At 30.6% G+C, this 14,242-nt stretch overlaps 1 protein-coding gene across 1 annotated transcript; it reads left to right on the top strand.

Moving 5' to 3' along the window:
* The first annotated feature begins 1,093 nt into the window (after nucleotides 1–1,093).
* On the top strand, nucleotides 1,094–11,889 carry HELRODRAFT_109499 (hypothetical protein). The gene is made up of 14 exons (XM_009013753.1): nucleotides 1,094–1,190; nucleotides 1,610–1,725; nucleotides 3,623–3,709; nucleotides 3,870–4,016; nucleotides 4,165–4,179; nucleotides 4,844–5,047; nucleotides 5,172–5,215; nucleotides 5,302–5,340; nucleotides 5,469–5,508; nucleotides 5,671–5,833; nucleotides 5,928–6,597; nucleotides 7,891–7,972; nucleotides 11,518–11,641; nucleotides 11,759–11,889. Coding segments are annotated over exons 2-11 (846 nt in total). The 5' UTR covers nucleotides 1,094–1,190; nucleotides 1,610–1,620; the 3' UTR covers nucleotides 5,930–6,597; nucleotides 7,891–7,972; nucleotides 11,518–11,641; nucleotides 11,759–11,889.
* Nucleotides 11,890–14,242: the final 2,353 nt, after the last annotated feature.

Consider the following 14,242-nt stretch of genomic DNA (forward strand, 5'->3'; position numbering starts at 1 on the left):
ACAACATTTTATACATCAATTTCTAGGTTTCTGTGTGGTTGTTCTTATAGTGAAGTTATTGTTTTATCTTGTATTTCAGGAAGTCGCTAAAGTAACTTGTCAAGATCTTCCAGCTAAAATAAATAAAAAAACTGAATTTAAATATTTATTCAAGTTACAATTGGATGACACCAATTATAACGTGACAAGATGGACGCTGATAACCATGCAGACAGAAGTGAGGCAGTTAACAAACATGCAAACGGATGAATTTATTTTTCCCTACATATCATTCCATAAATTGAAACGCTAATCATTCAAGTCAAGCAGTGCCACAAAAACCTTCGCTATTCGTGCTTTTGTTTAAAACGAAATGACTCGACGTTTATATTTTAAATCCTAACAATTTTAAGAAATAAACAAATAAATAAAAACGTTGCTGTAATAATGATGAAGCGATTATTATTCATTGTTTAAAGAAGAAAATAGCTAAAATAGCATAATTAAAATGTTTGATCCCACCAGTAGCGTGCCTATATTATATATATATATACATATATATATATATATATATATATATATATATATATATGCATATTCTACATAGACATATATACAGAGATATATACATTTTTAAATGCTGAAAACACTTTCCTAACTGCTGTAAGCAATTATCTAAGATATGTGTTCATCAGCATATCATGAATGCCGCGTTATCAACATGATGTTTGTTGCTTCGCACGTTCGCCTGCCTCATCTTCTTCACGTTATTAATACATCGCAACCCGTCATAACTTCATATATTCGGCCTATGTGTTATACATAATGCCTGTACATTACACTGGGTTGTATGTTATTTATTGTGCATCATTTAAACACCACTACATGTTAATTAATTTTGTAATTGAATGAAAACAAAATGTTTTGTAAATCCAGCTAAATTAGAGAATGATTAAAGCGTACGATATGAAAAGTTTATCTTACATTACACATACCTACAAAAAACAGGAACACAACAACAAAAATAAAATGATTGAGAAGATGTTGTGCTTCATTTATTTCATTTGCTAGCAAGCTCAGCAGCAAGGCTGGAAAGTTTTACAACGTTTCTCCTTATTTAACAATTGAAAATCTTCCTTTCGATCGGATTGTTCTTCCCCTGCATCTTCCATCCTTTCCATATTTTCATTTTTTCATTTTTTCATAACCAGGTTGGTTTTATTTTGGATTTTATTTATTTTACTTTTTTTAAAAATACATTAATTTAAACTTTATTTATAAATATTTTTTATAAAATTTTCTGAAAAAATTAAATTAAAAAAAGTTAGTTTTTGCAACGCGTTATATATTAAATATATTTTCTTAAATTAGTGTTTAAAAATTAACATATATAAAAACAAATAATAAACAACATAATGATTCATGTAACTGTTGTTGATCAATTTCTCAATTAATTTCAACAACTGCTTTGTTGGAGTAAATTAATGAATCGAGCTAAAATTTCAAAATCTGCAATAATTTTTTGATAAATTTTCTTGCGTGCTAATTTATAAATAAGTAGGTAGCTTCAAATAATTGGAGCGAAATGCTTGAGAGAACATGAATTTTATTGAAATGAACACTAATTCAGAAGGAGACATCATGGATCCAGTTGGCTTGGATGAGAGTGATCTTGAACTGTTGGATCAAAACAGATTGGAGAGGGATCAGATTCTGCTGGAGATCAACGAACTGAAAGAGAGAAACGTAAGTTTTATTTCAATTCATTTCATGCCTGCTATTTTCGTTTTGTGTTGAAAGTTGGTCTGTGTTGCTTCGCTACATGCTGCTACTTGCTATCTGTCTGATTGATGTTTTTTTTATTAGAGGCATTAGAACGTTGCCAGCGTTTTAGTTTATTCGTGGTTGTTGTTGTTATTGTTCTATTATTGCTTTAGAACATTTTTCACACGATAAATAAATTGAACGCATCACGATATTTATGAACAAATACGAATTAAGAGATATTCCAAAACATGGAGTAGAATTTGTAGACTTGACTAGCAATTAACGAGCGATATAAACGTTTATCAAATTTATTGCTAGAAAATCTGTCAAAAGTTGAATCACCAAATTTGAAATTCAAATTTCTGCTAAATTCAATTAAAAATAAATTTTTCCCAAAATATTACATATAAATAAGAAACAAATAATTTATAAACTTGTTTATTAAACGCAGTCAGAAATCGTAGTAAAATGTTTAAACAGAAATGAATCGAACTGAATAATATTTGCACCTTCTGATTAAGAATTTTATAAGAAGGCATGTTGACCATTTTAGAGTCCGTACAAGAACTTAACTAGTATGGTCACTTGAACAGAAATCTCAAATTGTGTTCACAGTTTTCGATATAAACAGTCCAAAAATAATGGTTATTAAATAATTCAAAAGCACGTTGATAAACAGCTTAACTATCTACGTAGGTATAACTATATTAGGCGCTTGTGATATTGTTTCGTTGCATTTTTTTGCAAGAGTCGTTAAAAAATAAACATCATGGCATAATGTTAAAGAGATGGTTATACCAAAATTTCACTTAAAATGCTATTATTAAAAAATTAATTGTTTTTAGCTAATAACAATTTTAACGTAATATTTGATTTAGAACATAATGTTTGGAATCTAACCAGAAAACCCTGGATAAACAATACAAGATATCAATATATTAATTGATATATATTGAATCGGTAGCCAATTAAAAGGCCTTGAGATATTTAATTAAGTTAGGATAATTAATTTAATTAATAAAAAATGATAAAATCTTTTTAATATGATCAGTTTTGTTAATATTATCAGATATTCCATATGCAGCTGAAATTAAGAAACGACAAGTTAAAGAAAAAATGGACTTTTTTCAAACCAACATTTGTTTATGCAAAATTGTGAAAATTTCATTCAAAAACATTTTTCGACAACAAGTTAATTTGGTATGTGTAAAGTTAATTTATAATGTAAAGCTCTTCTTTTTCATCGACGCTAATTTGCTCGCCTCACCTATTGCAAACATTTAAACTTTATTCGCCAGAGCGTTAATTAATATATTTTATTTATTTATTAAAACTCAGTAAAACTGAGTCTTTACACAAGAAAACACCGTTTTAAGTAGAAAATTTACCAAAAAATTGCGCTATAAGATCAAAAGATGGTCGCCGTCAGTCAAATTTTGGCCACGCCAGCATAAATGTTGGCTGTAATTTTTCTCTACCCTCAAATTTCAAAATTTCGGCTAGACCGTCAACGTTGTCCCAATCCTTCCTTGCACGTTGCTTGGTTCAAATTTAAAACACGTTTGTCGTAATTTAATATACTCTTGGTTATTTTTTTGCATATGCAATGTGCAATAAGTTTCAACTTTATAAATCTGACGTCGAACTCACTTTGATAAAGACACCTGATGAGATGTACATTTCCAGACAGGCGACCATTCTTGTTAGCGTTTCCTATTCTGCGGTTGTCAGCAAAACTATTAGAGACAGTACAAACTTAAGTTTTTTGTCGCGAGACCATATCAACACTATTACTTGAAATTAAATGAAAACTATTTAAATGTTGATAAAAAATATAAAAATGATGTAAACGTGAACATTTTGATGATTGATGCAGGAGAGAAGAAAGAAGGAGAGAGAGGAGGAGGAACACAGGCTGGCAGCTGAACGTGCCGCTGAAGAGCAGAGAAGAAAAGCTGAAGAGGTTCGCCTGGCTGGCTGTTTGTTCGTCGACTGTTTTGAAAGTTCAACTGAGAATTTATGATGTGTTATTGCGATTGTTAAGTTGTTTTATCGTAACTTTCAAATGATCTCAATTTGTACTAAAATGTTTCATCCTACCAAACAAATAAACCCAAAATTAGGAAGAGAGAAGAAAAAAAAAGGAAGAGGATGATATCAAAAGAAAACAAGATCGCGCTCTAAAAATGGCTGAATTTGAAAAATGGAAGAACCCACCAAAGGCCAACTTCGTCATCAGCAAGAAAATTGGAGCTGCTCTGGGCTCTGAAGTTAGTAGTCTATTTTATAAATAAAAATTTTGAAACTCATTTTGTTGATGTCAATAAAATTATAAGCAGTTCAATAAGTTCTAATCAATGAGTTGATTGATTAAAATAATTATCATCAATTAATTAAGCAAATTTTTTTCAATTGCAGCCTGAGAGTGAACAAGTTGGTGTTTTTTTTCCTTTTCATTGGTATGAATGTTCTGTGATGTAAATTTAATATAAATGAATAAGTTGGGCAGCCTGGTGGTCCTGGTTCGCAGTGGCCGAGTTCGAATATGACATTCACACGCTTTGTGTGTGATGCGTCCTTTAGCACTTATTCATCATACACGTTATTTGTTTGTTTGTTTGTTCGTTCGTTTGTTTGTTTGTTTGTTTGATTTTCGTTCCTCTGAACTTTGGAGAAGTGTATATGACTTAACTTTTTCATTATAATATGGGTAAGAATGCGCTTAAGTAACGGATTTTTGAACTTACCAACCTAACTTTTGGATTGTTAATAAAAACTCATCATAAAAAATTGCAAGGATGAATTTTGCTAGTATTGTATTTTAGCATGCAAGCACACACACACAAACACACACATATATTTGTGTATATATATATACATATGTATACATATGCTGGAGTTTAATAAATTATATTATATGTATGTATATATATGTTGAAGATTATATATACATATATTATTTTTTATTTTTTTATTAATTCATTTATTCATTTATTAATAAATAAATTTATTTATTTAACTAATGCAAAATCCATTTAAATCAAACTAATAAACTTCAAAATTTGAAACGGCCCTCGTTACTGATATACGAACGTAGGATGATCAGAAGAACAAGAAGTCCAAAGAGCAGTTGGAATCTGAGAAGAAGGCAATCTTGGCTCAACGCATCAGACCATTGGACGTCAGCGGCTACGATAGCTCCAAGCTGGCTGAAAAGGCTAAAGAACTCCACACTCTCATTGCTCGCCTGGAAGGAGAAAAATACGATTTGGAAAAGCGTTACAAGACCATGCAAGTCCAGGTGATGAGGATCAATTTAAATTCATTAATTCTCTCCGGTAGATTCATTAATTCTAACGGTAGATTCTATATATATTCCAGATAATATTACATGGTGTTAACATTGAATTGAAAAATATTTTCAGCTGATGGAGTTGGCTGACAGAGCCAGGCAACAGAATGTCGTCGGGTGAGTCTATTAGATTTTTTTTTATTAAATTCTGTTAAGAATATTGAAGTAAAGAAAACTATAATTTAATAACAATTTTTTTTCAGCAAAGAAGGTGGTTTGAAAAGAGTTCATGGAAGTGAAGAGTAAGATTAAACGTTCTGTTATTTGGAATAAAAATTTACAGTTGCCATGAATGACAACCTTAAATCATACGTAGATGTTTCAATAAATTCAGCTAGCTTTATAAACTTTTATGCAATTTGCATTATAGAACCGTCGACGTTATTCAGACGAGATTCGCTGGTGCACCTGTGAGTTCGACAATTTCCGAAATTTCAAAATTTGATAACGTTTGCTAAAATTTAGAGCATAATTTTTACGTGTTGTTAAGTCTCTGTTTATTTAAATTTTTTAAATATTGTTAAATAACCACTTTACAATAATAACCATTAAATAACTATTTGACATAACAGTCGAAGGTCGAAATGTACAGCAAATACGAAAGGCAAAAGGACAAGAGGTCGTATGATGACCGCAAAGAAATTTACACGGGACCGCTCTTCTCATCGCACGCCGAACGAATCCAACCACAGAAAGTGGTGGCATGGAACGAAGAACGCATGCCAACTTACCAATGTTAGTTCAGGGCTTCTGAGAATTTTGCAATATTTTATAAAGTTAATATTATTACTTTTATTGCAAAATGATAAAATATAATTTGTTTCGACAGAAATCGTCTGATGGCCTGAAAATTTGAAGATGTTTTAGTGTTTTCGATTGATCAACATAAATGTATATTTTTTATAATCTGCAATTTCAATAGAGTTTGTTTACTTTTAATATTAAAACACAATTCATCTGTATATACAAACATTTTGTTACTAAAAATAAAAATTCAGAATTAAGAACAACACCATGCACCCTTTACGAAGTCTTAAAGCATGCATCGTGGCGTAATAATGTTTCACATGGAGAAAATATATGCAAGTTGAAACTGCAAAATTTTTAGCGTGGAAAGTGAAAAACCACAGGTGATTAAAATTATTTAAAAACAATAGTTGGTGCAAACTTCACTCTGTTTCTGTATAGGAATGCAAATGTCTTATAATAACAAATTTCAGTGAAAACCTCCTTGTCTCTCGTTCACATTTAGAAATTTTAAAAATTAAGTAACTTTTAAAAAAATTAAAATATTAAAAATAGCATTGCGTGTGTTGAAATTCTGTTTTAAAATGATTGTGAAAGAAATTGTAGAACAAGCAAGTGAGATGAGAGAACCGAAATTGTGCGTAGGAATTAAAAACTTCGATAGATGTCAGGACGTCGAGATGGCCTTGTCTTTGCTGCCGTTGCCGAAGTTCCAATCCAAAAACAAGCTCTTCAAGAAGTCGTCGAAGCACCTAGTGATCAATTTTATTATGAATATATATATATATATATATATATATATATATATATTGCATTGTAAATTTGTAAAACGCCTCTATTGATTTATCTTCAGAGGCGCTAATTTTGCTTCGTTTTGTTGAAAAATGATGTTTCAAGACGCCTTTAAGTTTGATGTCAGAGTTGACTTTTAAATCAATCGGTAATGAGTTCCAGGTCCTGGCTGCTGCAACTGAAAACTTTCTTGCACCAAAATGAGATGCTTTGAACGGAGGACAGAATATCTCCGTGCTTTGCCGATCTCAGTCGATTCCGACTAGGAACGTCCGATATCAAATTTAACATTTCCTTGATAAGCCGGTGCTCTTCCATCCAGACAGTTTCTTACCCTAAAAGCTATTTTAAATAGAATTCTGTCCTCGACCGACAGCCAATGAAGTTTGTTTTTTATGTAATCAGAATATATATACATATAGCCTATTTACGTACATTTGTATGTATCATATTATTTAAAATCATTGTAGCAAATCCGAGGAAATTTAAAATTTTGAGTCTCACGAAGAACAATTACAAAATTTGCAGATTGAAAGAAGAGAAGAATAAAATAATTAGTACTACTACAAGCAAGAATTAAATGAAAACTTAACACTGAATGTAAAAGAATTTTAAATATATCGTGCAACCCTTTGCTTTACCGGAAATAATGTTTATCAGCAAAAATATTTCACTCGAGCACACTTGCATTCTAACTTTCTGCAATCAGAGTGGCACAATGCCATTTCGACACCATCACAACATGATATTTCTTCAAAAGTTCTCTTTTACCGGCAAAAAATTCCAAACGTTTGCATTTGTCATCAGCACGACTTTTAATAAACAACCGTCCAATACACTTCATTAATGAGCAGTAGTATTAAAGGAATGGGTTCCTTCAATTTCCTATCTGAGCCCGTAAATCAAAACTTGAGTGTCTTGGTATTCATATAGCAATTTCACAAACTCGTCCCTTCTATATCACATAGCTACATTAAAATTGATGATTGCGGTGCATACTAAATTAATTAAAACAGTTAAAAGTGGACCGCAAAATAGTTTATTAAAAATTATAAACCAACATAATTTTAAACTACAAACAAGCCGCAGGCATAATTTTGAATATATAATAAAGTTGCGTCATATGCCACCTTATATTATCTTCTCTGATTAGTGCTCCGTGGAACAAGTTAATCGTTAGCTAATTAGTTGCCATTTTCAACATTCATCCTATTAATTAATTACATCCAAAAACCAACCAAAAACAAACCAACCTGGAAAGCATGAGCACATGGCCGGGTAGGAAGTTGTACGTGGTGTAGACGGTGCAGATGAGAATCAGGAGTAGCAGGCCATCTTGCAAATGTTCAGTTTCGTCAGCATGATATGGTGCGGTAACATTTTGCAGTGGAATATGAAAAACATGATTCACTAGTTTAAGGAATAAACAATGCGTGGAAAATTGCAGACAATCGAACACGTTGTTTAGGCCAAAACACATAAATAAATTTTCTATGTTGTTAGGTACAAAAGTGTTACACACTATATAAACTATACTTAAATAATACAATACCACTATTGCATAGGTTGTATATTTGCCTGCAGTTAATGTTATATTACTCACAATTAAATTCACTCACAATTAAATTCATCAGGTCATGTATATAATTAAGACATACACACACACACACACACACACACACACACACACACACACACATATATATATATATATATATATATATATATTATATATATAAGAGTGTTGTTTGCAAACTTCTACATGGGATATTTAGAAGAAACTGTTTTCCAAAACAAACCACATCTCAAACCCGAAATGTATGTAAGATATGTTGATGATACGTTCACTATAGTAGAAAATGAAAACAACTTGATGGACCTAATTGATGAATTTAAATCCAACTCAGTTCTTTCCTTTACCCATGAAAATAATAAACAGCTACCATTTTTGGATGTCCTGATAACCAGAAATGACATTGGTTTTCAAACACAAATTTATGTAAAAGACACCAATTTGGGATTTTGTCTTAATGGTAAAAGCGAGATCTCAGAACAATATAAAAATAGTGTTATATTTTCTTTAGTTAACAGAGCGTTTCAACATTACTCTGATTATACACTCATAAACTCAGAATTATAAAGATTAAAAAAACTTCTCGTGAACAATAATTACTCTTTGAAACAAATTGATCAAGTCATAAATAGATTAACCAAAAAATATTATGAAAATGCACAAAATATACATCAAAATAATGCAATTACCAACAACGTTCCAAACAACAATGAACAGGAAGATAATGGCAACCCCTCCACCACGTCTAATAACTTTGATAATAACAGCATAACAAGCCTCACCACAAACAGTAATAACAATAACAACAACAATAACAACAACAGCAACAGCAACAACAACAGCCGTATCATTAGAAACCAAATCAACAACAAAATGAATGACAAAAATAAGATAATATTTTACTACAAAAATACCTTTTCAATGGCGTATAAAGAAGATGAAAGAATTTTAAAAGAAATAATACGCAGAAACGTAGTAGCGTCAAATCCAATTAATAAAGTTGTTCTTCGAATTTACTATCAAAATTTAAAAACATCCCAACTAATCATGAAAAATAATTGCCTGCCTGCAACTACTCAACTAGAACAAAGTCATCTAAAATATGAATATAAATGCTCCGTCGGTGAATGTTCGCACCGCCACAATACTTCATATATTGGAATGACAACTACCACATTGTCAAGACGTTTGACCATGCATCTACAAGATGGAGCAATTAAACAACATTATCAACAACAGCATAACATCACTTTAACACGACAAATGTTAAATAACACGCAAATAGTTTATTGCAATAACAACATCACAAACCTGAAAATAGCTGAATTAATTTTCATACAAAACAAAAATCCCTCCATGAACATTCAAGTACAGTCTAACAACATTCTACTTTCAAATAGACTACTAAATAAAAACAACAATCATTATAATTATAACAACAACAATTACGACAACAGCAATAATTATAACAATGTTATCACCAACAATATTGATGATGTAAACAACAATCATACCAATAGTGACAACTTCAACAACAACATCAACAACACCAACAACAACATCAATAACAACATCAACAATAACAACAACTACAACAGTGCCAACAATTTTATTGGAAAATATTCTCGAATGCGCGTGTACGTATATGTGTATGTGTTGTGTGTGTATGTGTTTGTTTGTGTGTGTGTGTATGTGAGTGTATGTGTGTTTGTATATGTGTGTGTGTGATATAAAATATTTTTGTAAAAGCATGCATACATGTGCTTAATTATTTGTATTATGTCGAAAAATTTGCAATAAGATTATATAGAAAAGAAATTTGGCATACGCAAAATACAGTAAACCATATATCTGTCAATAGATAGGTAACGAGAAAACCTGTAATTGATCTGGTGGTGGTTGCCACTGGAGATCCGATCTACATTTCGAGCAAGTAATAATATTTTTGGTGATTTTACTCAATTTTTGTCGACCAATACACAAAGAACTGCTCTTTGTGTGTGTTTGTAGCAAAACTGCAAACAGCGGTTCACAGATTTAAGTCGATGCTACAGAACTTTTTATGTTCAAAACTTTGTATTAGTGTAATTTTTTCTAAATTTAATATTTGAGCAAACTAAAACTTTAAAAAAGATTTTGTTACGTACAGTCAGCTACAATTTGCGTGGCTTGCATCGAGCAAAAAATGTTGCTAGACTCTTTCCAATCAATTGAGTCATTTCTTTTATTTATGGCACTGAGTATTGAGCATCTGATAATGAAAACATTTTCTTTTTATTCGTGATATATGAACCTGATCGATCAACAACGGGAGACCATTTTTAATCCGCAACTCCATACCTGCTACGCACAAATGCGAAGGGGTAAGCAGCAAATCTTGCGTTTTTGTTTACAAAATTCATGTAACATTAAACCTGAAATTAATTGTGATATTAGGTAAACTTGCAGGCTAAAAAGAAATTGAAGGGACAAAATCTGACGATTTATTTTTTCATAGTACTATAATATGCATGCATATACTATAAAATTTTTAAGAGCAGTTTTGTGGTGAAATTATTAGACGTTCCCAAAAACAAAAAAAATTCAATGAAATCTTTAAAAAATGGTGATTTACAATAATTTGTTCACAAAAATTTAATTTATTAAAACGTAGCTCTTGTTGAGAAATAACTGAGAAATAACTAAACAAGTTAATTTGTCTGCCTTTACAGCAACTAATGGGAAGTGAAAAATAATAAAGTTATGCCTGGCAATTTAATTGTTCAAATATTAACAAGCGTTGAATATCATTAAAATACGCAATCCGTGTGTAAACTATCCCAAAATTCTTGTTGTAATCCTTGAAGCAGAATTTTAAAATAAACTTACCGAAAACTTGTCAGATTTTTTAAAAAACAGCAAGTAAAATACTAACAAATAAATAATCTGTCTTTTATTTTCATTTTATGGGCAGGGGTGTGATAAGAAATGCTGTTTACAATAGAGTAGATCAAATCTGCCATGTTAATTTAGTCTCAGTCTCAGAAATAGCTTTAATTAAAAAAAAATGAATTTTTTTAATTTTGTTAAATGCTCGACAGAATTGAAAAAATGATTGCGAATGAATATTGCACGTAAACATTACCCTTCTTTCTATGTTTCGACAAGCCTCCATTTGTTATTCAGATGTCTTTTGTATCGAAATGATTAATATGTTTGTCATTCGTTTCTGACGCAGCCAACATATGACAGCGTAAATTATAATTAAAATAATAACAAGTAGTCAATAATAACAAGTAGTCAAGTGTGGAGAAATGTAAAAGGATACGAAAAATGTTCCTCTCCCATGGTTCGAGAACGGCCACTCCGAGACTCATGCTGTAGAAGAAGTAGGCTCTCTCGACCATCTCCTTCAACTTTCTGCAAGCGTCCTCCATACTTCTTCTTCCTTTCTTCAAAAAATTTTTAACATTTACTTTTGAACGAATGCAAAACTGCCAACCATTTTTAAAGACGCACATTGGTCCATGTTGAAATTTTTTTTTACAAAAATATAATTAGTAACCTACCCTGATCAATTTTAAAATATGCCTCTTATCTCCTCCACCGAACAACACAACAAACAGCAAATTGTATAATAGAAAAACTATTTAGTTTTTATTCTTTTGCTTAAATATTAAATTACAACAATACAGCCATGAAACATAACTGCTGGAATTTAATATAATGCGCACAACTGGACGCTTAATTTTATTTTATTCAACGCCACTAAACAAGCACAGCACGAACGAATGTTTCGTTTGTGAATGAATATTTATTAATGAATGTTGCTTCTGATAAATAAATGAAGCAAGTCTTTCAACGTCTATTCGATTGGTACAAAAGCTAACAACGTGTGTGCTATACGCACTTAATGTCGTATATATATATACATGTTGTGGATATGAACTGTACCTATGTATATATGCATGTTATTTACACCAAGTTGTGCGGTAGGCATACAAGTTATTTATACCAAGTTGCAAGCATTCAATATAAAGTGTAACATAAGACTAATTCGCTTTGTCAACCTCCTTTAAACAATAACACGAAAGTATTGAAATATTTACGAGTGTTGAACCAACAAAAAACAAATAACAATCAAATGCTTAACTATAAAAATTCTAATTAGAAATAAGTTTAAAAATGTCAAAAATGTTTGAAGTCAAATAAAGAGATTTCAAAATTATCTGAATGTGCATTTTATAATTATAAATTTCAATTAATGTTGGAACGTTTGAGAAACCAAGACGATAAACGAATGCCAACACGCATTACGTTGAATCGTCTGGAGTGTTGCCACACAATTAGTTATTTCTAATGTTTCGCTTATGATACCAGCAGACGTCGACTGTGTCAATAACAAGTGGTGAAGTTTTTCGATTTAGCGAAATTAGCTATTTGATGAGTATTTACTGTTATATTATTACTATGGAAATACGTTATATGATGTGAGCATTATTTTAATAATCCTGTAAACAAAAATTTTTATTAAACTAAAAATTAAATGCTGCATTGTTTTAAAACTGAGTGAAATATTATGATATGTAAAGGTTTATGTTTGTATTAGGAGTGAAATTTTATAGTTTTCAAGTGTAAATTGTCATTTTTTATTAACCTTCAGACATTTATTACATTAGAAATAAATAATAGTTTATAAATATTTATGGCATCTTCTCTTGAAACCTTTCTAAATAAAAGTTTTTCGACGAAGAAATTTCAAAAATTCGGCTTTGCTTCGGCTATGAAATTGGCCGCGTAGTGAGTTTGGTAACATTCGTTACAGTTTATTGTAGTCATAAATCGTTTGCGTATCTCACACGCAATTTTTTTTCATGAAACACGATCTTGTAAAGTCATTTTTAGGTTTTTAGAAGAAGATTGAATTATTTATTATTCAAATTTATTACAGAATCGGGGGAAAATCCGACTTTGAATATATTTTTTTTCTATCGGATTCATGTAATATTTTTGCTTCATTCAGAAATTATTTTGATTTAAGAAGAAATTAATTATATTTTTTAAGTGTATATACGTTTAAGTGTTTGTGTAAAATGTGTGTTTTTATGTATATATGTGTATTTGCGCAGGGATTTTGTAATTAAATACATTTTTATTTCAATGTGTTTCTAATGTCAACAATCAGCTTGGTCTTTTTACATTTAGAAGATAAAATTTTTCTTCCATTTGAACTGTTTTCTTGTTTTAATAATAATTTTAGCTTTAGAGAAAGCTGTTTATATTTTGTTTAGTTATATTTAGTTTGATGTTGACCCGCTACTTACGGGAGATAGGTAAATTAGGTATATTTGTTATGGCTCGCACGCTGATTTATTTCGTCCATATCCTTTTTTTTATTATTTTAATTTGAATTCTTCTGAACAAATGGAATTAAGTAGATTAAATGAAATTAATAAAATGTTTTCCACTCAAAATAAAATAGATTTTTTATGTTTGTTTTCAAGATTACACATTTGGACGAATATGCAATCACATGACATCTGCGATTATGACGTATCCGTAGGGTGAACGTGGACACCAACCATTATCGATTGACCACCGACAACAACAGCTAGCCACTGCGCTGATGGATATATTTATATTCTTGCTGTGTCTCTTCCATCTTGTTCTTCCTCTCCTCCGCCTCCTCTCTCTCTCTTTCTCTCTCTCTTTCTCTCTCTCCATCACTTTCAAATTTCATTATTTTTATCGTTCGTTAGTAAAATTGAGGTTCTATGGTGTCAATTAATGTAAATTATTTTTATTTTGTAATTACCTTTTCAAAAAATTTTATTTTAATGATTCATGACCATGCTTGTTTGTTTGATTTTCCAAAAAATTCATTGCAAACAACATTTCAAAATTATTTTTTAGTTTATTATTCAGTTCAGCTAAAAACTTAATATAGATTATAGAACATATTTTCAGTCTATTCGCAGTAATTTATGTGTTGCTGAAGTTGAAACAAAATTTCACACACATTTTACGTTTGGTTCTTTCTTCAAAAGAATGCA

The sequence above is a fragment of the Helobdella robusta genome (genome assembly GCF_000326865.2).
Source record: "Helobdella robusta unplaced genomic scaffold HELROscaffold_12, whole genome shotgun sequence".
Classification (NCBI taxonomy): domain Eukaryota; kingdom Metazoa; phylum Annelida; class Clitellata; order Rhynchobdellida; family Glossiphoniidae; genus Helobdella; species Helobdella robusta.